This window comes from Centroberyx gerrardi, chromosome 7, assembly GCF_048128805.1.
Source record: "Centroberyx gerrardi isolate f3 chromosome 7, fCenGer3.hap1.cur.20231027, whole genome shotgun sequence".
Lineage (NCBI taxonomy): Eukaryota > Metazoa > Chordata > Actinopteri > Beryciformes > Berycidae > Centroberyx > Centroberyx gerrardi.
The window spans coordinates 19022575-19048311 of NC_136003.1; the positions used below are offsets into that span (position 1 = coordinate 19022575).

At 40.1% G+C, this 25737-nt stretch overlaps 2 protein-coding genes across 2 annotated transcripts; one reads left to right on the plus strand and one right to left on the minus strand.

Annotated features, from left to right (window-relative positions):
* Positions 1 to 9618: 9618 nt before the first annotated feature.
* Positions 9619 to 11098, plus strand: LOC139930956 (dexamethasone-induced Ras-related protein 1-like). Its single transcript, XM_071924303.2, has 2 exons — positions 9619 to 9966; positions 10117 to 11098. The coding sequence occupies exons 1-2, from the start codon at positions 9696 to 9698 to the stop codon at positions 10638 to 10640; spliced, it is 795 nt and encodes a 264-aa protein (XP_071780404.1). The 5' UTR covers positions 9619 to 9695; the 3' UTR covers positions 10641 to 11098.
* Positions 11099 to 11739: 641 nt separating this feature from the next.
* med9 (mediator complex subunit 9) lies at positions 11740 to 12640 on the minus strand. Its single transcript, XM_071924307.2, has 2 exons — positions 12531 to 12640; positions 11740 to 12309 (listed from the first exon to the last, which is right to left on the minus strand). Exons 1-2 carry the CDS (start codon positions 12608 to 12610, stop codon positions 12090 to 12092), a joined length of 300 nt encoding a protein of 99 aa, XP_071780408.1. The 5' UTR covers positions 12611 to 12640; the 3' UTR covers positions 11740 to 12089.
* Positions 12641 to 25737: the final 13097 nt, after the last annotated feature.

The window sequence follows — 25737 nt, forward strand, 5'->3', positions numbered from 1 at the left end:
CAAATAGAGACACACAGATGCACACAGACACACACACACACACACATACAGATCAGAGCTTATTATGAGGGCTGTGCCATGTGTCCAACTTGACATGTGCCCACTGTAGCGGTGTAGTGAGCATGCCTGTGCATCTCTCCTGTGTGATTAGTTCAAAAGGACGTGCATATAGGCCTCATTAGCTGAACAGTAGGAATGTCCACACCGGCCACTGAGCGCTAACCTCCCCAGCGGTTGGCTGAATTGGCATCACACAGAGCAGAATGGCAGCCAGCTACACAGAGCAGACGTAAACAAAAACACGGAGGAGATGGGCAGTACAGGCCATGTGTGTGCATATCATTTTCCGTGGCTCATATTGCGTTACGAAATCCTGTTTTGTCGAGCTCTCAGTCTCAGCACCTGGAGAGAAGTGAGAACTATGAGAACTATGTGAAGCCCTGCAGTTTGCCACATACTGTACATCATGCACAGGTAGGCACGCTGGGAACATGGAAATGCAGAACGACGTGGCATTTTCAAAAGGGCATAGAGCAGTGGAGCGGTGAACCATGGGTGACAGTATTATGTCAATTAGAGTGGGAGTCCGTTGAGAATTTGAACTGAATTTATAGGTTTTAATAGAGACTCAGTGAGATTCAATTTATATTGAGATTATGTTTCCCTCCCATTTCAGCTGCCGTTAAGGTGATGGTAACATAATCCAAAGAGTCACTTAATGTTCTTGAATTTCATGGCATTGCATTACAAAATCATTACTTAAATTTAAAATAAAAATTGTTGTTTATTTCAGCCATTTTGATTCAAGAAACATATGGTTCATTAAAGAACATCATAAAGTCATTGTATTGTAAGATGTCATCACCTTAAATTATATTCCATGTTGGAGGATGATGTGAATGTAGAAATTTTCATCCTTAAGCCTGTGACTCTCTGTGAGGCAGACATAAGTTTGTTGCTAAATTCTTTCTTGGGCAAGTTATTGGTTTCGTTTGATGCTTTTGAACTGATCAACTTCATCTTAGCTCAAGGCCTCTTAATCTTCTGTGAAAATAATGTATCATTGTCTGCCTAGTTTGTTCACATATTGCCCCTCAGTTGAGATAAAGTATTTAAAGTCTACCTACCTCATGCAACTTTGCAAAACATTTTGCATCCATCCATCTACCCAACTCACTCCATGTGCCGTAAGAGAGACTAGATGAGCCTATGGAAAAGGAAGACCTGCTGATCCGAGCACAACAGGGAATGTACAGAATGTCACTCAAACTTGTAGCCATGCAGAGATAAGTATGATTGGATGAGTGTTGAACTTGATGAGTACATATTTTCCCCAATTTACTAGAGGGAGAGTCTCCACTTGCCTTATGATTGTGTGTTTATTTACATCTGTGGAATTTGCTGCAATTAAGCTTATCCGGTGCCTGGAGGAGACTTTATGTAATGTTTGGTAGGGGAGGATTGAGAGAGTTTAAACGTTGATGTAACTGTGCTTGGAGCGTGATGTGACTAACGTTATTAATATTTGGTATTCAAGTTTGTGTGTGTGTGTGTGTGTGTGAGGGGGATATTAAAGAACATCAAAAAGTCAATCATTGCCAAAGACTCTTGCTTCCTTTCCCTCTTTCCTTTCTCTCTTACACTCTCCCTCCCTCTCTTTTTTCTGCCTCTGTGGCCTAATGATGTTACTAGCGTTACGTAAACAGTATTGTAAAGAGTAGCAGCTCACTGACGTTTGAAGTTGAGCATTTATAAGATCATGCAGCGGCGGGCACATTTACCAGCCCCTCTGCTCGGTGAGGTAACACAGCTTTGGTATTGACCAGGACCTTCGATACCAGCTTGCAAAACACCATATGAAACAGTTAGGTAACCATGGCCAATTTTCCAAAAGTGCCTTTTCACTTGATTGATCTCTACAGACTTACAAGGAAACAAAATGAGATTAGTATTGCATTTAAAACTCCGGTCATGAATAATTTAATTAACTGGATATCCACTATCCACCCTAAAACAAAATGTATGTTAGTTTTGGTGATCTTGGGCAGTTAAGTCAATATTTGTTGGCGTAAACAACTCTAATGGGAATGTGATGATGAAAATTTAAAATTTAGGTTGGATTAATGACTTAATGACACTAATCGTTCGTTCTCTTGTTTGTCTTTAGAAAGCTGTCCTTTACATGAAAGTTGATATCCCTCTTCCCTCATCAGTTATATATCAGTTGATATCTCTCATCTTGTTCCAAGAATAGGGAGCATGTACTGTATATTGATCAGATTGGCAGCCTTTTGACAGTTAGGGGTGAGCCCAGGTCTCCTGTTCCCCATAATCAGATGTTTTTGCCTGTACATTCACTCCACCCGATGGGTCCATTAGGGAAATAGCCACCTGGCCAGAAGAATTCCAGACAGGTCAGGTTAGGAGAACCCGTTGAACCCCAGTCCACTAGGTGCAGGACATTGGCACAGATGCCAGATCATTTCTGGTAACCCACAGAGAGAAAATACACAGTGAGTGGTTCTAACAGCCCGTCCTGTCTTCCTGTAAGAGCTCCAGCATCATCATCTCTCAAAAGGCTAAAATTAGATTGATGGATCAATCTTCTGGCAGATGGATCAATCTTCTGGTAGATGGACAGTGAGATGAAATCATTGCCCAACACATTAAAACAGCTCAGGAACATAAGAAATCTAAAAAACACATCCCAAGTGATATTTCATTCCACATCATATTTACAGCGTCATATTGCACGTCAGGCAGAGAGTCCAAGATCAGATTGCATGCCCCAGACAATAATAGATGTTAACAGATTTTTGGTTTATCAAAACATACAGCTGCTGGGCAAACTAAACCGGGATTGAAGCCAGAGCTCTGATTGGCTGTGATACCGGAGACCTTTGTATCCGAAACTGCAGGCTTGTGTTTCTTTCAACGGTTCACCTGCAAGATGGTCCAGCCTCACACGCAATTGCCCCAGGTCTCACGCCACCAACCATCCAACCACAGCATAAACCCCCATCCACTCAACACACACGGCCAAATCGCCTCTTCTGCAGCTGCATTTGTAGCAAGACCAAATTCAGCAAGTTCTCTTTATCCCTCTGTCTCTCTCTCTCTCTCTCTCTCTGTTTCCACCACACTGGCACACCTTCACTCACTGAATTAAATTGAACAATAGCGATTCTGCAGAGAGAAAGAGATAGAAATGTGATAGTTTAATCAACCTATAATCAGTCTGAGAGAGACATTTAAAAAAATTGGAACTTCTGGGAATTTTCTGGGCTGTTCTGCTGAACGTGGCTGAGCAGACCTAGTAGGCCAGAAGCCTCATTAACTGCACTGGACTAAAGCTGTGATTTAGGATATGATCACACCTATGGTTAATTTTCTTTGGTCCGAACCACAGTGGAAAAGTTAATGTTGTTGTATGGTTGTGTTTGTTTTGTCCAGGCTCACACTGCCCAATTACAAGTGAACCAGGGCTTGTAAACAGTTTGCGTAGGATGACGGTTTTGGTAATGTGTCATTCTGAGAGTGGGAGTGTGTGTGTGCAAGGGCGTAGAATTGGGTAGGGACGGTAGGGACGTGTCCCTACCAATATCAAGCGACTCTGAAATGTCCCTAGCAATTATTTTGATTGACATTAAACGTTGTTTTGTCCGTCAGTGTCTAGTCAATGTTAACAGATCGCGTTCTCTACTACGAGTCCCGCTGCATTGGTGTAGTGCATTGGTGTCCCGTGTCGGCATAGCAACGGACGCTGTAACGAAACTTTAGTATAACAGCTGTTTTAGAATGTTATTGCGTCACCCGGATAAAAATTGGCATGACACCGCCTCCCTAACCCCCCAGAAAAATCGCTGATTGGCTTTGCCATTTCTTGCTAACGTATGAAATGCTGTGGGCAAGAAGAGCCAAAGCTCCGCCTACCGGCGAGCATGCGAGTGAAGACTCCATCCTATTTTATATTAGTAACAGTTGTGTTTAGCCATTAAAGTTAGTTTATTTAAGTACCGTGTCGCGTGCGTCTGTGACGAGTGACGACCGTAAGTAGCCTACATGTCACAAGTGAGATTGAACAGTGCTGATGTGTGCCACACTGGACAACACTGATGCAAAACAAATATGCCAACAGTTCATCTCTGTTAATGACAGGCGTAGGCATGTGTTTGGCTCCTTCAAATAGGAGCAAGGCAGTGGACACTCAGCTGTATAGCTGTAGGTTTGTATGTAGGGTTTGGATATAGTTTAAAATATCTTATTATTATTATTATTATTATTATTTTAAATGTAAATACAGATCGGTGGTTTGAATAGGCAACAGTACTACAGTACCTGCCTTAAAACAAAATGTGCTCTTCAAAGTCCCATTCAGCTGGCAAATTTGAGCAAAGGATTCATTAATGTGCTACACCCCTGTGTCTGTGTGTCTGTTAATGAGTGTATTGGCTACCATAACTATCTAGATCAGTGGTTCTCAACGTGGGGTCTGGGGACCACCAGCGGTCCTTCAGGGGGTTCCAGGGGGTCCCCAGCAAATTGATGAATTGTTAAACTTCAGCATTACTTAATTTACAAATAGTTAACACAATTACAGAATGTAGAAGAATGACTGTTTTGATCATAGTTTCACTGTTATCTCTCCACTTACAATACAGACAGTCATGGGATTCTGGATCAAAATCATATCTAACAATAAAAGTATTCTCAGATTTGGGTCCGAGAGACAAAATCTCATCAAATGGGGGTCCATGGCTCTAATGTGGACTAAACTAGGTGTCCTCGATATGAAAAAGGTTGAGAATCGCTGATCTAGATGACATGAAATGGCGGTCAGAAGTCTATCATAAATGTAAAATGCCTCAGCTTCCAGTGGGGGTTACATCCCCTCCGGACCTCCCCCATTTGTGTCCCTACCAATGTCAAAATCAAACCTACGCCCTTGTGTGTGTGTGTGTGTGTGTGTATGTGTGTGTGTGTGTTTAGGGGGCAAAAGATTCCAGTCCCTGTAATCTTAACTAAGCATGATGGACTTTTCTGCGCTCTTTGCCATAATTTACCTTCTCTGGTGGTCGTACGGTTAAATAATAGCTGAATATAAAACTATCAAATAAAACTATATAAAAAAATCGAAAAACTCTTTGTTTATATTGAACTGCTTCTTCCGTCCTCTCTGCCAGAGAATGAGATGAGGTGATGAGGTCAAGTTCTGGGAGATCATCGGGGAATCAGCCTGTAAAGTTTGGCTGTCTCGCATGGCGCCTTCATGTGTTGTTGCTATTTCTTAACCATGTCTGAAGTTTCTGGTCTATTACCACAGATCCACTCACATTTTGGTCTACACTAGCCTTGTGACCCGGGCCAAAGTGAATCGCAGCAGCCTAAAGCCATGCAACACACGCACACGCACACACACACACAGATTGATACATACATACAGTACATACATACACATATGGCTGTTAATTAGAATTCACGCTAATCGAGTATGTGTCAACCATGTTACGCATGTGTTGCTTCGCATGTGTGAGCTGTCATCACAGGGAAAGGTGGTGACCAAAAAGTGTCAAAATGTTACTATTCTGTCTGCTTTTGAGCATTTCCAGCATATTTGCTCTCCGAGTACGTCAGCGCTGGTGGTGAAAAAAGCCGAAGTGTTTCTTCTGTTGTTTCTTTATCGTTCAGCCATGCGATGCGTCATCCATAAAATTGCGGATGAGGCCAAACAGCAAAACATTATAAAAATATCTGAAGCTCCAACAAAAACACGGCACTTCTGCAGGTCATTTCTCTTAAATTGCAACTCCCAAGTCTGTCACAGTTGCGTCATCACCCTTTAAAATGTTTTCATTGACAAGCATAAGGAGAAAATTCACCGACTCTCTCTCATCCCTGTTTACAAGGGATTGGTTTCGTAACAGTAAAACATGGCTTGAGTGTGCATGGAACAGTGTGCATACTGAAAACCAAAACAACGCCTATCTGTTTTCACATCAACAATGAAGCGTACTGTGTTTTCACAGAAGGCCACGGCATCTTTTTTTTTTTTTTTTTCCCCAGCCTGTCCTGTCCTCTCCTCGCTAATTGATCAAGGCAAACGTGGAGGCTGAGAGGGAAATGAGACTAATGTGCATGATTGGCCGTGACCTGTCTGGGCTGGTCCTGCTGTGTTTACTCTGCTTGAGGGCCACGTTGCCAGGACCGTACATGTGTCGGGGTCCAGCTATGTAACAGAATAGTCATTGTGGCGATCACGTTCTCCTGTAGTGGAACACAAGCACGGCAAAATAGTAAAGAGATAGCTTGAAATGTGAACGTTCATGTGCTCAAGAGTGTGTGTTTTGCTGTGTTTGTATGTTTGTGCCTGCGCGTGTGAGAGTGTGTGTGTGTGTGTGATTTTCAGGATCGACCATGAGCTGGTTCTCAGGCAAGTATGAGGAGCCAAGGTCAGTGTCATCACCCTTGAGGTTCAGCAAAAAATGCACAGTAAATGTTAATGTTTTTTCCCCCTCTAACCAAACAAATAAATAACTCTGCAGGCCAAGATCTTGCCAAGGCTTGTTTGTATCACAGGCTCAAAAAATCAGTCTTCCATCCAGTATTCTATGCTGAATCTGAATTTCCAGGTTGTTGTTTTACCGAGGAAATGGTCCCGAATTTAGTTAATGGGTTTTGCCTTGCAGAAAGATAATACATACTGATTTGAATTTATGTATTTATTTATTCATCATAATCACATTCAGCAATCTACAAAGTCAAACAAGTTCAGTTAAAGTATGACTGCTCATGTAAATGTGGGAGTATTTGTTCAGAATCAGAACTGCAACACTTAGCTCCAGTTTCTATCACTTAGCTCCAGTTTCTATCACTTAGCTCCAGTTTCTATCACTTTTAAAATGGCTGAAACTCCTATACAACAGCTGCATGGCACAGTCATCAAATACTGATACATTATCATTATATCAGGTTTTCATGTAATACTTACTGTATGTCAGTTGTAACAAAGAAATTGAATAATGTGTCAATTTAAAAAACGCAAATTTCAACGTAAAAATCTTTTTTGGAAATGTCAATTTTAATCTGGAAAAACATGCCTTTGCATTAGCCATAAAAACTGATATTATGAGGCTGATTTCTGGACACTGTTTTGCATTCTTAGATGCACTGGCCTTTTGTATTACCTACCTCTGTATGCACTTATCCTCTTCTCTGGATGTGTGCTGGATATAAAGTTGCCTCTTCAAATCTATTCTGCATTGCCAGAACCAGTGCAGGGAGGAAAAAATAGCAATTAATTTATTTACTAACAATAGTATCTTAAGCCAGTCAATATTGAGTGGTCAATACACATAGGAACAATATCTGAACAGCAAAAATCGAAAATATGTAGGTCTGACTAAAGATTAATTTGCATATGTGTGTGAACATTTATGATCTTCCCTCCACCTCTGTTTTTGTACAAGCAGTGTTATAGCAATGCCTTGCCGAAAAGCCATTCTGCACGTGTTCTGTTATATGCATCTCTGGGAACACATTGGTTTGAATACTGACCAATGGTCGAAGGTGTAGCACCAGTCCACTCCGCCCTTGTTACACAAACCCACTGCTTACGCTTTGAACACCCAGGCTTAAGTATACCTATCTGATTTCATCCCCAATGCCCCAAAGAGAACTCAGAAAGGTCATCAGTGTTGGCAAGTTTTAGATGTCACACAAAATCAAGACAAATATCATAACACAAGGCCTGCTGTGTCTCAGGACTATTGTAGATATTGTGTACAATCTGATGCGTGGGCTGAAGCTTAATTAGTTGGCAGAGAGAGAGGGAACCTTGAAACACTGACAGCAATCTGGCACAGACTGCTCTGAAACCAGGGATTTCATTAAATAGTCCCAGTCATCTCTACCATTGAAAATAAATGACACAATTGCCAAAACGGTTAAGTGAAGTTCCTGGGAAAGACCATCTTCCACTATCAGCAGGATGAAAACATCACTGTCACAAAAGCCAGAGCCAGCTGAGAAGTTAATCTTCTCTTAAATAAATGTGCTCCAGTTTTACATAGCGATCCAGAAATTAGTCACTACCAACACACTATCCATCATTATGTGGTTTGGCACTTCATGATGACTAATAACCTGCCCACCTTTCTGATCCTATATGAAGACTATTTGACCTTTCTTGCATTATTTCCAATGCTTTGTATTGTCTGTGTTTAATCTGGCACTAATAATAATCAGGTCCAGGTGCATGAAAGCGTCTTTGATTTTAATTACTAGAAATACCCTTTAAACATCTGATCTCTTTATGTCATCCATGCAATCTGCTGGGAGGCACTGACATCATCCATCTCCTGTCTCTATGGTGCATTACAGGTGAGGAGGTAAGTGAAAGGCCATGAGTAGTCAAGGCGGTAAAGTGGATGAGCAGAGTTTGAGTCACAAACGCCAGGCTCTATCTTTAGACGGCCTGTGGGGTTCTTCAATCCACACACACAAGAAAGTCAATACAAATTGGATTGGTTGGCTTCCTGGGACTAGAGTTTTGCCCAGCTGTTCTTCACCTGGTTTCACTGTGACTTTGGATGCTGTTGGTTGCCTCTGCGATCACCTTTGGGCTTAGCTGGCGGGTATAATGAGTTTCTATGTGAATATGAGTCCATCAGATTTCATGAATCCTCATATGCCAGGTTCTGTGTCAACCACTGGCCTCTTTCATTCTGAGATAGTCAGTTTTCCTACTCATGTCTTTCATAGGTTTATGGTCAGAGAAACATTGGACAATGTCCTCTGTCAGAATATTTCCTTTCCATAATATAATTGCTATAATAAATTACAATTGCAATAACAAATCAACCCTCTTAATGTCCAGACTTACACACAAAGACATGCTGTGATGTTTTGTGTATGTAAGAAAACATTTATCCAAGGTATCTGTTCCTTGGAAGTGTGAGGAGTCTAACTGCAACCTTTTTTTTTTCTTTGAACATATGCTTCTTGTACTTTCAAGTGCGCCGCTGCGCCCCCCTCTGTTCCCCTAACCTCACATTCCAAACTCCATCGCTTTGTCCCGATGGAAAGTAATTGGTCCTCACGGAGGAAAGGGATAGAGGCTGATACTCGTCTGCTGTTTCGGCTGCCTCTAGTTCTTCAACAACAAAATTAAAAAAATGTATGATGTACGTTGTTGTGGAATAGATGGTGCACAGTTTTGTTTAACGTCATGGTTTAATACAGACATAGTATACGTACGTATAAGCTGAAATACACGGATAAACTCTTGCAGCAGTTAATAAAAATGCCACGATTATAAACAGCATTGTAGCCACGTTACTGGCAATTAATTTGCGTTAATTACGCACAACAACACTTTGCTTAAATGCTATTAAACCAACTGAGGATTAGGCTATATCCCAAAACAACCCCATATCTTTCGTCTGTCTGCTCCTATCTACACAGGCTGACGCAAAAAAACAGCCATAGTAACATTATAATTTCAGGTCTGCTCCAGCTCCCCAAGCCTTTGCGTGACGCATGACGCATTGGGGAGGCGCGGCAACCTTCCCCCATAAATATCCAGCCTGCTCTTTCCAGGCTTCAAAGGCACAGGTTAGACCCGTAGCATCACAGGGGGAATTATAAACGACTTCTCGCCACAGCACCATCAACTACTGAGTGCAGCTGCTGCAAGCATGATTAAGAAAATGTCCCCACCTGAGAACGAGCTCGACATCCCGGCCAAGAATTGCCACAGGATGGTGATTCTGGGCTCCACTAAAGTTGGCAAGACAGCCATCATCTCTCGGTTTCTGAACGAGAGGTTTGACGACCAGTACACACCTACTATTGAGGACTTTCACAGAAAATTCTACAGCATCAGGGGAGACGTTTACCAGCTGGACATTTTGGACACATCTGGAAATCATCCTTTCCCCGCTATGAGGAGGCTCTCCATTCTTACCGGTGAGTTGAGCTTTGAAATCACGCAGAGCATATAGCATGTTGCCTTATGGACAATTCATCTGTTACATGGGTGGACAGGTCAGATTTAAATGCCTAAATGTTGTGCAATGAAATCGTGGTATTAACTCGGTCTTCTTTTCTGTCTCTCAGGTGATGTGTTCATCTTGGTGTTCAGTCTGGATAACAGAGACTCCTTCCAGGAGGTGCAGCGCCTGAAGCGCCAGATATACGAGACCAAGTCCTGCCTGAAAAACAAAACCAAGGAGAACGTGGACGTCCCGCTCGTCATCTGCGGCAACAAGTGTGACCGGGACTTTTACCGTGAGGTTCAGGAGGACGAGATCGAGCGGCTGGTCGCTGGAGACGAGCAGTGCGCGTACTTTGAGATCTCGGCAAAGAGGAACACGAACGTAGACCAAATGTTTCAGACTCTCTTCACCATGGCCAAGCTGCCCAACGAGATGAGCCCCGACCGCCACCGCAAAGTTTCCCTGCAGTATTGCGAGGTTCTCCACAGAAAGTCCTTCAGAAACAAGAAGTGCAAAGACGGAGACGCATATGGGATTGTGGCGCCCTTTGCACGGAGACCCAGCGTGCACAGTGACTTGATGTACATAAAGGAGAAAGCTATAGGAGGCAGCCAAGCGAAAGAGAGGGGCTGCGTCATCTGCTGAGAACTTTCTTTGCCAATGTGCAGGAGACTTGCTGTGAAGTTGCAAAAACTGAGGCGATGGCCAGCCATTGTCCAACAGAAACTACAGGGTAAAATAAGCCCTGCCGTCGGGGATGTCGACTGTCGCAACACCTACGGGCAGCAGTGACAGGGGTGTGTGATCCAAACTGTGCTGAGACACACGGAGCATGGAAAGTGCCTCAGCTAATATCCCTATATGTAGTGATGTAGCTTCAGTCCAGAAAGACAGATGCTCTGCTGTAAAATCTGCCTCTACTGAGAATGTATAGCTTGCCGAGAGTGGCGGTCCTACTTGCGGGAAGTTGTTTACATTTTGCTATTTTTTTCAAACAGGGTGGAACTTGAATGTTTGTTGCATTATGAACAAATCTGAATGTATATTTATTATGTCAACGTCTACTTTTGCATAAAACAGAGAAAATAAAAGTGTTAATACTACTTGAATTGTCTGTCATTCTTCTGTCATCTGTCAAGCAAAAGACAGTAAGTGACATTGGACGGTGCACAAGTAACTGCGCACACAACATTCATTCTGCAGCGGGTTCCCCCCATTGCCCCCATCTGTTGAAAATGTAAACAATTACATTTCATCATGTTGCATTATTAGTCATCCCAAAACAGTTGTCAAATAGGCTATAAAGCAATTTGAGTGCAATTAATCCAAAAATCTTCAATCTACATTTTTAAAGTGCCGGTAGTGGGACTGACCAAAAGAAAACCCAGGTCCTAGAACACACACACTCTCCCTGCATACACTGGTGTCTCTAGTTTACACAAAGGTTTTGTGAACGCTTTGTGCATCTTCACTCAATTAAGTTATTTACAATGTTGCAGTCTTGGGGAACAACAAGCTATCTCCGCTCTTCCCCTCTCAGTTGTTGGATTCTTTATAACTCACATAGTCTACTTTCTTACGAGTCTAAAACAAAACACAGAATAAATGCGCAAGCTGCATACTGACAGTAGAAATGCCCCATAACTGCATAATGTCTCCAGAACGATGCAACTGGTGGTCACAGTTTCATGTCAAGTTAATCTAATTTGTTTTATGTGCTGGACAAAAAATGATTAAATTAATATGATCTTTATCAATACTTTATTTTATTACAAAATATATAGGTATGGGGAAATAAAACACCAAATAATTAGGAGTGGTTATTAATATAAACAAACTCAGTTTACATTTTTCAAAATATAGTAGCATCAAGAAATCGCATAAGGCCATTGACTGAAGCTCAATAACATCGTACAACAGAGCCATGTATGAAATCCGTGCTCATTTAAATGTCCATCAATATCCATATAGGCCCACTTGATTCCCTTATGTTAGCTCTTCCATGGGTGAGGATGTAAAGAGAAATGTCGTCCTTCATCCACCTTGAATGTCTCCGGGTTCCCTACAGTCCGTGCAGATACGCAGCCTTCAGCTTCATGACGCTTTCGGCACGTCAAACATGCAGAGGCTCTTGTACTTCTGCAGCAGCTGGTTCTTGGTGCGGACCTGCTCCCGCAGCGTGGCCAGCTGCTGCTGCTGCTCCGCCGGGCTGCTGTCTATCCCGGGCATGTTGGAGATCTGCTCCCGTGCCTCCTGGATCTTTGCCTTCAGCTTGGCTAGTTCTTGATGGACATCCTGGCTGTCTTTGTCCATGCTTCAAGAAATTTAAACAAAAAAAGACAAATAAGGACATACGTTAATCCAATTTTAGACATCTAGCCTACACAAGGAATACCGTTTCTGAGCTAACGTTACTGTCTAGCAGCTAGCTAACAAGTCAACAAGCTAGCAAAACGATAGTTTACATTCAACGGCATTGCCACGTCAAGCCACAAAATAAACATATAACACACACGTATCTGCCGGTATTCTTACCATTTGATAATATCATGAACTAACGGCAGCAAAGAGCAATCATCGCTCTCTTTTTCTTGCTTTGTTTGAGCCACCGCCATCACGTCCCCTGCTCTGCGGCGCAGATAATTTACGTCATCAAGGATCAGCTGACTGAGTACACGGCGGCGGACGGACACACCTAACAGGAGTTTGTAGTGATGTGGTTCCAAGACGAAGAAACTTTCATTTATTACCTCACACAATACTTCAGTAGTAGTTTCATAATTACCTGAAGTGTTCTTCTTCGGATAATACCGCTTCAAATAGTTTGGTTTGGTCAAGTTTTTACATCTGACAGCTCTCTGATTAGCTACACTTGATGCATTCTCACTCTAAAATGACAAAGACTAACATTAACATCTCTTGTTTAAAAAATGATTGTTGTCATGAAATACTCACTGTTATGATAGATTTAAGCAATTTTATTATAAATGGTAATGGTATGTTAGTGGATTGGAAAGCTGTAGGACAGAATGTGCTCCAGTCAGTTTAATGATTCAGGTTGAGTGCTGAATCCTCAAAAAAGTAATGATAAAGAAACGGGAGTGCTGCCCTGAGTCTTTCTTAATCAGCATTTTAGAGAATGTAATCATCTTGGCATATATGTAGGACTATATTTATTCCCAAAAAGGATGCTCTTTGGAATGAAACCCTTTACATGCACTTTCCCATTTCTCCTTTTTGGACTAGCATATAGCCTAGATTTCACTCTATATAGGCCATAGGTCATTTATTTATCTGACACTAATGCGTAGAACATACAAATTTGGCCTGTGATTGCTAGGAATAAATGCTCCACATCTCGATACCTAGCAACCTGAAGTATCTATATCTAAATACAGCCGCCTATGTCTACACGCGTGACTCAACACATGGCACTCATGCAGATTGAAACGTGTGTAACACTGCGTGGTTGCAATGTGCAAGATGAGCACAAATATATAGGCTAATGCAGTGCAGTGAGTCATATGTCTATTGTGTAGATCAGTGTCAGAGTTGTATTCAGGTCATACCCATCTCTCTGGGTATATTGCTCTTCCTTGTCCTCATACATGGCTGCTTCACATCAAATATTGATTAACAGTGGGATACAAGGTGGGAAGACCTAAAAAAAAAATCTGTAAAGGTGAACATGTGTCAAACAAATTTTAAACATCACTGAAGCTTCCTGCCTTTCTGCCTCCCTTGACTGCAGTAAATGTGCACAGATACAGTTTCTTATTTGTCTTTGCATTGGGCATCAACACAATACAAACAGGAATGAGATACACACAGAGTTAAGCCTATACCGCAGCAATACTGTGGCTCTGCTAATAATATACCCAGGTTGCCCCCTCATGTCACCTGCCTTTCTCCACTCATTGACCCATATTTCTGTGATATCAGGTCACAGTGACCCAGTGGTCCCCACCCTCTTTTTCCCCCATTTTAGGCCTCATTAACCTGGCAAAAATGATGCTATAATAAGAGGCTTACTCAATGTTTAACCACTGATACCTGGTAATAAGTTAATATTGGTAAAGACCATGTTGGCTGCATTATGTATTGTATCTCTTATCATCTCAGTAAAAAGGAGCATTATAGTAACCAGCCATGATGAAGCAACATCACAGATTGCATAGTGTATCAGCGATGCAGTTTGTTCATCTATCACATTTGCAAATTGTCAGAGGAGTAATTGTCTTTATAAAAGACACAAAATGTGTCTTGCTGTTTTTGTGTAAATCTTTATGCTCACTGATTTGCCTTTAAGGGAACTGGTGTTATTTCTTTGTCTCTCAACCCCTACTGTCTGACCCATATTTTCTGAGCTGTATGTCCTCATTAATGGATAGATCCAGAAGTTGATCCCCTCCCCAACCCACACACACACACCACACAAACACACCTGATTAGCACTATAGGGACAAATTCTCATTAGCCACCACTGCAGAGAGACCACCACTGTGACTCAGCCAGTGAAGAACTAATTAAGTGCAGTTTTAGCGAGAATGACTCTGTGAACATTTCGATGTGGAGTTAATGGAACGTTTTCTCATACCTCCAGCTGTGTGGTGTAGCTTTGATGATGACACCAGACACGGAGACAATGGTTCTCTGATTCTCAGTGTGATTTTCAGCATCACTGATCGCTGTATAGCACCGACAATCACATATGACCCAGATCTGAGTGTGCGGGGCATTATGTAGCACAAGGTGTTTTCTTTTACCATTTGTGTCATGGGGAAAGTTCTGACACAGAGTCCTGAAAAGTGGGTCACATCATGATCCACCTCCACCAATATCAACCCACACAAAGAATTGACCATATTTGACTAGAATAACATGCACATTATTAGTGTAATGTGTGTAATGCATGAATGTTATCAGACTACAACAATGGTCATGTAAACCTAAATAAAATGATCAAATCAACATGTGCATGTAAACATAGTTATCATTATGGTTTATTTAATTAAAAAAAAATGTAATTGTGATTTTTGCTTCATCCTGACACATTCTGAGTTATTCTGACCCATTTACCAGCTGAGAGCAGGAAGTGTCTTGTTAACTCAGTCATGCTGGTCAGAATCAGAGATATCTCCCTGAGTGATTCACTGTGTATTGCCCATTTGGTCCTTATACAGGAACACCAATTGGCCCGGAAACTGATATCACTGGTAAGGAAAATGAAAAAAGACAGAATTTAATTCCTTATTCCTTAGGCAGAGGAGTAAATAAGATGCCGTTCGCCTTGTGAAAGGCAAACAAAAGAGTAGCTGATATTATGATTACAAGTAACGGTAAAAGGTGGTAAAATGGTAAAAGTAAAGGTTATAGTTATAGCTGACAAGAATCATTTAGATCCTTTAACAGTTCTGTGCGTTTTGTATGTGTGTGTGTGTATATAACTGAAAATCTTGTTTAACTTGTAACACCTACCTGCACTAAAGACAGAAGTCATGATCCTCATCCCAAGACCACTGTTCACAATTAATATTCAAGCTGCTTTTCATTCTTTTACATTGCATTGCAATCAAGACAGAAATGTTATCTGAGAAAATGGCAATATGAAAAGCATAAATCTGAAGCAGGAGAATATAAGTCTTTGCCTTCATCTAGCTGTTTGGTTGAAACTCAATAATTAATATAAACATGTTTTTTAAATCATAATCACAATGATCCTTGCCAATTTTGTCAATCATACACAACTGAGTGGATGAAAATCAAATTACTGAAATTATAATTAGAAAATAGAAACGCTATGTTTGCAAGTGGATGTTTTTTGTCTCTAAACTCCATGTTTTATTGTTCTCGGCAACACCCATGAACCTTGAACGAAAACACTGCCAGTGTTATATGATTTCAAATTTGTTTAACCTTTTTTGTGCCTTGCTTTTGTCAAACATTTCATAATTCCCTCTTATGTAATTCAAACTGCACTGATATTCATCAAAGCTCTTTCATCGCAGCAACAGAAATGCATCATGACAGCAGCAGAGAACAACCTCCTGTAACCTGCTCTTCCACTCAGGGAGATTTAATAGGTTTCTGATTTTTTGATGCTCCCTGAAGCATTACATAAATCCCCCTCAATTTCATGCCATGTTTTTACTTTTTTAATCAACTAATTTAGTTATTGTTCTGAACAGGCTGTTGTTTGGAAGAGCTCAGCCATTGCCTTGGGAATTAAGACCGCTGGTTTGGAGATAGATTACAAAGGCTGGATAGAGTCGACTGCGGAAGCGCGTAGGCAGCAGAGTGAAACAAAAGGTCATGCTTTAACTGCGGTTTGAACCTCTGCCAATTAAATATCTTGTGCGACTTATGTGGCACATGTGACAATGAACAACTAGAATTAATTGAGATCATGCTTAGCTGATCATGACAAAAAAAAATTATAAAATGAAACAGGAGAGAAAGAGTGCGACAGATAGACAGGAGAGAGGGAGTGTGTGTGTGTGTGTGTGTGAGAGAGAGAAAGGCTTCTGTCATTTATGCAATACCAAAAGTTATAATTTAGCCTCTGTCCACTATTTCTTGTAAATTGTTAGCCAGGACAGTAAGATATCAACTACTCTAAACACAAACTCTGAAAGAGAAAGGAAGCGATGATTAGTGATTACACTTTCCCCAAGGCCCTGGAGATTTCTACCTTATTTATTCCCATCATCTAAACTGTCATTTCACTAGAATTTATTCTGGTCTCTGTTTGATGTCATCCCCCCCCCCCCCCCCCCATTCTCTTTTTAATAATTTCACCTGTTTGTCCGTAAATGCTTCTCTGAATTAGTTGGAGTTTTTAGTTTTAGTTTTAGTTTTAGTTTATGGAGGGCTTTGTCACAGATTACTGTTACTTCTTTGGATGAACTGCTGGAAATTTAGAGGCGACAGATGTCTGCAGTACTTTTGTAGCATCTCAGTTAAGGTGAATCTTACTGCCTTTTTATTGATAACTTCTAATATTAGAGGATGCCACTGTAATAGCCAACAACTTGTCTGCATATGCTCAATTTAGACTCCTCAGAAGTTCAGAATATCACCAGAGACAGAGAGCAGACATATAATTTACTCTAGGAGATGTTTTTGGGCCTAAATCGAATAAGCACCGCCAATAGGGGAGAGCAGGGCTAGTTGTCACATGAGTAAGTTTCTCAGTGGCTTTATTTCTGAAACTAAATATTTTAGAGCCAAAAGTCCTATTACATAAATGTTTACTTTGTTAATAAGTTAATAAGGTTACCTATGTTTATTACAACCCTCTAACATAAGAACAATTTTGATACCTGAAAGTAAGTTTTTCTTATTTATTTTACATATATAATTATACATTGTGACAAATAAAAGCAAGGGTCAGCTATAACCCGATAATAAATGTGAATGGTTTAGTGAAGCTCTGTGCTCAGAGAAGGGATCTTGGTCAGGAATGCCTGGTTGGAGCATGTTGTCACATTGATTTATGTTGTCATAACTATCAAAAATCAAAATTTGTTTTTTTTCTTTGGTTAGAAATAGCTTCACATTCATTCTATTCTGAATGAATATTATTTTGGTACTTGAACCCACAAACATTTGGCTTGTGCAGTAAGTGGCCTCACACACAATGTGTATAAATTACATGTAGCCTACATTAAAATATCATATTGTTATAAATTGTATCAGACATTTTGATGCGCCCTGACATGTAATAAGTTGTCACAAGTTGTCACCTGGTATTTCATCAGTAATAACTTTTGCTTCCAGCAAATTATTCACAATGTAAAACATTTTTTAGATAAGACCTAACTAGAAAAATATATATTGTATCTCAGTAAGAGAATTATTGAGATTATTGAGAATTAATGAGAAATACACCAATGAGTAAAAAGTGTGACAATATGCCCCGGTCTCCCCTACTCAAAGAGAAATCTGTGGATGTTAATTAAATTTAGTGGCCTGTAAAATGTAGGGCTACATTTCTCTTCTTTCCTCAAGCTTGGATTTAACCGTCCGCTCATTTTTATTGTCTGTGGACTTATCTCTCCAAAGATAATGGTTATTTGGTTTAGTCTGGCTATAAAAAAAAAATCCATGGTAGCGCACTGATAGCAGGAACGGGCCATTTCATCGATTTTTGCCATTCACATGGCATTCACAGAAAATTCTCATATATTTCAGGATCAAGCAATTTGTTGCTCAAATGACCTTATGTGCCAGGGCTGAGTGCTTATTTTACTAGCCTTCCATCTCACTTTGTCTCTACAGTTGAAGGCAAACAGTTAACAACCGAAACAGTTCCATTAGTTTAAAAGACAGTTTTCTGTGTAACTGGTTCAGGGAGTTCACAGAAAATAAAATGAGTAACAACTCTTTTATAATGTATTACTGGGGCCTGAATCCTCAAAATAATGATGCATGAATAAAGAGCACAAGACATCTATCTATCTATCTATCTTCACCATGCAGTCATTTTCTGAAAGACAGACATTTTGGCTTGCATTATATTTATTTTACAGGAAAAAGAAATCATGCATAAAAGACAAGTCAATGCATTGTAGACCTAACAAATTTCCAAAATTATAATAGAAAGCTCCAGCTGGTAAGAATTCTAATCCTGCCTTAATTTGTTGGAAATGTTTGTTTCTGAGTGAACACTGTGGCCAATGCCATCGTATCCTATGATGAACTTTGTGTTTGGGTTACTCAGGACTGTTATTAAAATATGCATTAATATAATTCACTTAAGAGTAGCTGGAAAATATCATGATTCAGTGAGAGATCTATACTAATGGTCAAAAATGTTTAGTCATGTGTGACACATTAAAACTATTTTTTTTTGTTTTTGTTTTTGTTTTTTTTTTAAAGTTGTGAATGTCCTTGTAAATATATGAACTGCATATGGCAACCAAAGCATGCAAAGCAGTAGGTAACCAGAGCTGCAAGAAGAAAATAGATTGCATTATTAAATGTACATTCTGATCTCAATATATATATATATATGTGTGTGTGTGTGTGTGTGTGTGTGTGTGTGTGTGTGTGTGTGTATATATATATACACATATATATATACACACACACACACACACACACACACACACACACACACACAGACATTTGCATCTATATATAGATATATATACATAGATGCAAATGTGTCTTAAACAGATTCGATTTTTTTTTTTCCTGTCAGCTTTCTGCTTGCCGTTCCCAGACTCTTTCACCACCATTGTTGCCCAAAAGTTTTAAGAGAAAAGTGAGGGGAAACTCTGCTTCCACCCCTTGGTAATTATGAATAAACTAAAACAAAATAGAAAAATACAGTATATTTTATTAACCACCTCAAATATGGCAAGCATGGATTGGTCCTTTTCTCTGATCGCTTATGTGACTTAGAGGGTAATTATGTGAAAGGATGAATAACAACACCACTTTAGGAAAAGCCAGTCACTGGAGGCCCGGGGAGGTCATACAAAAGCTAAGCCTGTTGAAGGTAGAACCTTGTCAAATATAGTGTTAAATGTCAGTGCTGTCCTATATTTTCTATTCATGCCACTGAATGAGTAAAAATTCTCTTTCCTTGAAGCAAACAGATATTATAAGACCCAGAAGGCTTACCAAAATTACTCTGCTCATTCAGAAAAAAAATGATCAGTGAACCGGCTTGGGTTCCTTGAGCTGGGAATTTCACTGTGCCACTGCTGTAATTATGGAAATATGTCTTCTTTATTAATTTACATTCACTCAATACACACTCCCTATCTCACACTCACACTCCCCAGCTCTCATCCAGTTCCCACGCTCTTCCATACTTAGCTCTGTGTCCTCCAGCAATCTCTTTCAGGTCTCTGGAAACGTCTCTTTGAACAGGAATGGGTGGGAGAGGGGGGCGAGGCTGCTTGGGGTTAATTGTCTCGTGGGTGCTGTACATAAGAACTATGGCATAAGCGTGCAGCAGTTTTAAGGTCTCCGCAAAATGTAGGTCTGTTTATCTTTTTTGTTTTGTCAAAAACATTCATTCATGCCCAATAATGCTAGCTTACAGCTACTAGGTAGAATCCATTAAGTTATTTTTCTCACCACATGCACTATGGGATATTTTTCTGCTCTTCAACATGTAGCCTGAGGCTTATAAAAAAAACTGCATGGATGATTTGATATAATGTTTTAGAAGAGGGATAACAGAAAAAGCTGCATAAAAGGATGAAGTTAGAGAAGAACCTATTTATATTGAAGTAAATCCTGTTGTAAATCCATTGGTATATCCCCCTCCTACACACAGTGTCATGGCGAACCTTTCACAAAAAAAGGGCAAAGTGGGACTGGCACATTTCCAGTTACTGTCTGCATCGGTTCTATGGTTGTTATGAAAGCCTTGATTCCCTGAAAAGACTGGCTGTCATTAGTCTTTCTTGTGAAATATCCCTCCACAGGGATCAGTCAAAAATCCTCCTCAAGAGCAAACGTCTACCTGAGTTCTATACAAAACTATCAAAACATATTATTTTTTTTTTTCATCATCCAGTGCAAAAGAATTATTACTTAAAGTTAAGAATAATGACGTCATGGGGAAGAAAAAGTGGTGAGGAAGGTTTGTGTGAATTCTGGTCCCTAACAGAAATTCCCATAAATGAACTCCAGAAGTGAAACGTAGAGTCAACAATTTGAATCCCATCTGCAGCTCAGTCTAAACATGTGCCTCATGATGACTAACCAGGGACTTCTGAATTGTGCTTGGGGTCTGGGTGACTTCGGTTCACTTCCTTTTGAACCCCTCTGTAGCGCTCCCCAAGTGAGTTCCCCCGCTCCACCTAGCCTCCATGATGACGTGATTGCGGCTGCTGACAGCTTGCATCAGATGTGTCATCTCCTGGGTCTGTGGCACAGCGCTGGCAGGATGCAGATGTCCTGCCTCCTGCATTGCTGTCTAATCTTAGCACTCCACTTGAAGTCAAGGATAATCTAACACAGAGTAACTCAATGAAGCTGTTCATTGATCTGATGTTCATCCCGTCAAGGCAAACTTTCCCTATAAAATACTGTGCACACAACAAGGACAATGACTTTCAGCTCAGCTGTGCAAAGCCAAGGACTCCTTCTGGAGGAAATGTTTTTCCTGTGAACCTTGAACATGCTGTACAACATGTGATTCCCTTTCCTCAGACAGAGACATCTCTTGGAAATACATTTTCACCAACTGACTTTACAGTATGTACTCAGTATCAGTATTGTGTACTGTCTAATTGTACTCTTCTAAAGTAGGAGGAAACAGCTGCTCATATAGTCATTAATTCTGCTGTCATCTTTGATTTTGTCAACAATGCTTCTGAGTCACACATATCTGAGGCCTTATGGTCATCTAATGAAATCCTGTGTGGGGAAAATGGATTAGGTTTGTACGTTCACAGTGGTGTTTACTCCGCTGGTCAGCCAACCCCCATGTTCACCCTGCCCCGCTTGACCTGCGCTTTGTCTGTGACTCACCTCTTCCTCCTTCAACCCGCCTTTTCTCAACCTTTCCTGTGCTATAAAAATATGTATATTTGACTTTTATGGGGGGTTAAAAATGTCAAAGTGTGGGGATCCTGGTGGCTCAGCAGGCTAAGGCAAACGCATGATGTCATGGTTTCACTCATGGTTTCTATTGCATGTCATCCTCTCTCTGTCTCTGTATCTCTCTCATCTTTCCCCTCACCCTCGCCTATGTACTATCTAATACGGAAACAGGATGTAATAGTATAGCTAAGTATGTACCTTAACTGTTTAATAGTGAGCTATATGTGGGAAGCAATATTTTGCAATTATCAGCCTTCCAGACTGTATAAGTTTGCCAAAAGTGTACCCTCAAACAAAATGGCATGACTGGACAACTGGGGTTTATTCTTTGTGGGAAGAACACACATGCAGGCAGGAATCCACCTCTCATAATTGTAATTACCATAATATCAGCTAAAATAATATCAGCCAAACTAATGCTGAAGGACTATAAGCTGACCACGTTTTGATTTGAGAGAGGAGCCAATTGTCGTAATGTTCAGACATCATCCTTGGTTTGCCTATGATATCGGCACTCAGCAGCACTCACATTGTGGGCTCAAGGCCCTTTGGTCAAAGACATGACACACTCCAGAGCACTGTGTGATGTGAAAAGAGCCAGCACTGCAGCAGCTTGCCTCTGTCTGTTTGGTCTCCCATTCATTCAAAAGGTTCAGAAGTCTCAGTGATGAATAACTTAGCTATAGATCTTGTCTTGTATCCAAAGCCACACTTACGGACAGAAAGAATTCATGGAATCATTCAGTTTCACACTGAATGATCTTAGAGCTTGGTCACACTCATTAATGTATGCTTGGTCATTCAAATTTCCTAGAACTTCAATGCTCAGCTCTATGGAGCTTTGATAAGCTCTTTGTTTTTAACAAGCCTCTTTGGTGGGATAATTGCATTACAGCTGGTGTTATTGCTGAAAAGGAGTCAGGCAAGCTTCAAACAAACAGTGCAGTCACTGACTGTTCAAATAAATCAATTAAGCACAGGTGAAACAGAGGCTGTTTGCACTTAATTTGTTTGTGTGTGTGTGTGTGTGTGTGTGTGTGTGTGTGCGTGTGTGTGCGTGTGTGCGTGTGTGTGTGCAAAGGAAAAATTTCCATTCCAGCTGAGGGACATTGGTGTGATTGGCTCACAACTATAAAACTACCATGGTAGAGGAGCTGCAAAACCACTTCAACATTACATGGAAATGTGGCAATCGGATATCATTTGTCACCCAAGTCCCACTTAAGAAATTTAATCTACATAAATGTCATCATTCATCATGCTGACATTCATGGCTATGGCCAAACCAAAATTCCTATAGACCCCGATCTAGTATAGCCAAAACCTCTCGTATTCTACACACACACACACACACACACACACACACACACACACACACTTTGGTGTTTGATTAAGTCTTATTGTCCAAATCCATAATGCATGCATATTCCATTTAACTTGCACATATTGTATTTACTTTTAGTAAGTATTGTATATAGTTCACTTTTCAAATAAAACAATCATAACTCTGGTGACAATAAAATTAAATCTTCCTCTTATTCTGAAATGTCCAGGAGTCTTTCTCATCTGCTCACACAGCTTTAGAGTATTGTGTTATTAAATATTTTCCTGAATGAGTCAGCTAATTACATGCTCAACAGACTAATTTGCCATCTCTTCATTCATTTCCATGTATTTTTTACAGTGAAGAGAACATGGTGGATGACCACACACTCCTTCATGTGTAAGTACCTCTTGATTAGCTAATATCAAATACATCTTCCTTTTTAATTATCTCAAAGGAAAAAAACAGAAAAACTTTTCAATATACTGAACAATATGCAGCCCCTCATTGCTAAAAACAACTGAATGAACTCCTAATCTGCTGAAGTGTCTATGATCTTGCACAGTCAGAGGTAAAATTATGTCCTTGAGTCAATGCCACCATAATGCCACAGTCTGGCTTAATGTGCTCCATGTTGCAGTGTCTGTTTCTGTGGGAACTATTATAAACTTGGACCTGTGAATCACTTAGGAGCCATTAGAGATTAGTCTTCACCCCCAGTTAATGTGCATGTTATTTCATTTCAGATTTAACTAAATTGGTCAGCACCATTACAAAGCTCAGGAAACTCTACTTCTCTGTCATAGTGTTGACTAATACCCAACTACCCGTGTGAATTGCTTACATGGAATTAGAGGATGCATCGGGAACGTGCTGTTCCCTTGCTGGAAGGATCTTGTTTATGAGACATCCTCCAATATGCTGAGGGCCTGTCCCCAAAAAGCTTTCCAATTGGCTAAGACAAGAAAATGTTTGTCCATCCATTCAGTGCATGATAAATAGACTCAAAACACATTCATTCTTCTGTTTGGACAGCAGTTAACACGTAATATTTCTGTATCAAGGAGGCTTTGTCAATTACAGCATACTTGTTAAAATAGACAAACTGATGTCCTCCCAAGCAACAACATTTCTTTCACCCACTGTGCCAAACTGTCTGTCATGCATGGACAAAAATGGTAGTTATTGATTAAAAAGCTCTGTTTTGATAAGTTTGATTTTAACTTTTTGGAGGCAATAACAGATTTATCATGTTCTCCTTCCCTCACCGTCTTACTCTTCATTTAGGTTTGCTACTCTATGAATGTAATAATAAATAGTATTATACATCAGTTGACAGTTTCAGCTTGGAGACTATGAAAATGTCTACCCAATTATTCATACATGCATAGAATAAATAACGTAATTGCACTGAGATGCCTAATTTCAGTGCAAACACCATAAACACACCAGCCCACTGGAGCCACTTGTGAGTGTGTGCTGTGCAAATACCAGATTAATTCAACAAAAGCACATTTTCTGCTGGACAGCCTAAAGCCACTTGCTCAACTTCTACATTCATTGTATCATGTTTAAAAACGTTTTGCTGAATGTTTGACAGACTAAACTGGGACTCATACAATTGTGTGGGAAAATCTGAGAGATTTAACAGAATGCTGAACATTGACAGGATGTGAACATGAGCTCAAAGGAGACAAACAGGTGAAGATCATCATTGATACACCCTGCCAATTGGTTTGTAGACCAATTACTAATTACTCAGTTCTAATCTAAAGTGCCCTTATCATTGAATGTACATTTTTCAATTCAAATGGGAAAATGATAACATTTAAGTGCAAAAATATGAGCACTGATTTTGTGAGTCATGGAAGCGTAACACATTATTATTTTACTACTGTAAATAATGACAGCAACAAATGTTTCCTTCCGTGAGCTGAAAACTCAGCTTGTTCAGATAAGTGGACCTGCACTGCCCCCAAGTGAAAACCTCATGAAAATAACACTTTGAATGAATTCTACAGTGGCCAAACAGCCATGCTTCTATCAATTCTATTCTATGAATTATGTTCTGCTGTTATGCCTGTCTTTTAACAAGAACTAGAAAGAGAGCACACAACTCCTGTTTTAAAAGCACTGCACTGCATGCCTATTTGTTATAGAATGGATTTTAAAATTGTTTTCCTTGTTTTATTTCAGCTTTTTGTTTTAGTTCATCCTATTGTTTTATTTCATCGTATTTCATTTATGGTGTACGAAAATGTGCTATACAAATAAACATTGATTGGTTGATTGATTGACTGATTGATGTTTCTGGAATATGTGTTTCTCAAAAATAAACATTTATAGCTGCTAGCAGCAATATGGTGGCCAGGAACAGCTTATCCATTTAGTCATGAGGAAACAAATGGGGAAATGGCTTAATTAATGCCTTTTAACCTTTACAGGCACTTCACATAAACTAGCCAGCATACATTACATACCACTGCATTAGTATCACATTACTGTTGCACCACCCAGGACTCGATCACACCATCTTTCTCACCATGGGCAGGTCACGAACTTCCACCTGTGTTTTTTTCACAGTATGACTTTATGAGAGCAGGCTGGGGCAATTTGAGAGTCCCTGGTGGTCTTAATGTCCAAGAAAATCTTTTGCCACCGATAATTTTTAGCGCTACAGTTCACAAAATCACAACCACCTGAGACATTCTGTGCCATAACTCTTTTTTTTTTTTTGTATTTTTTTTTTTATATATATATTTTTTTTTGTATATTTTTTGTTACTTTGAATGATGGATTGATAGAGATATGGAATAGGATTAGGGCCACGTTAAAATTGTATTTTTTTTT

Coding starts and splice junctions, on each gene's coding strand:
- med9 (XM_071924307.2), bottom strand. CDS start 12,610: ATGGCGGTGGCTCAAACAAAGCAAGAAAAAGAGAGCGATGATTGCTCT. Junction 12,310..12,530: donor GTTCATGATATTATCAAATG/GTAAGAATACCG, acceptor AATTTCTTGAAG/CATGGACAAAGACAGCCAGG.
- LOC139930956 (XM_071924303.2), top strand. CDS start 9,696: ATGATTAAGAAAATGTCCCCACCTGAGAACGAGCTCGACATCCCGGCC. Junction 9,967..10,116: donor GAGGCTCTCCATTCTTACCG/GTGAGTTGAGCT, acceptor TCTGTCTCTCAG/GTGATGTGTTCATCTTGGTG.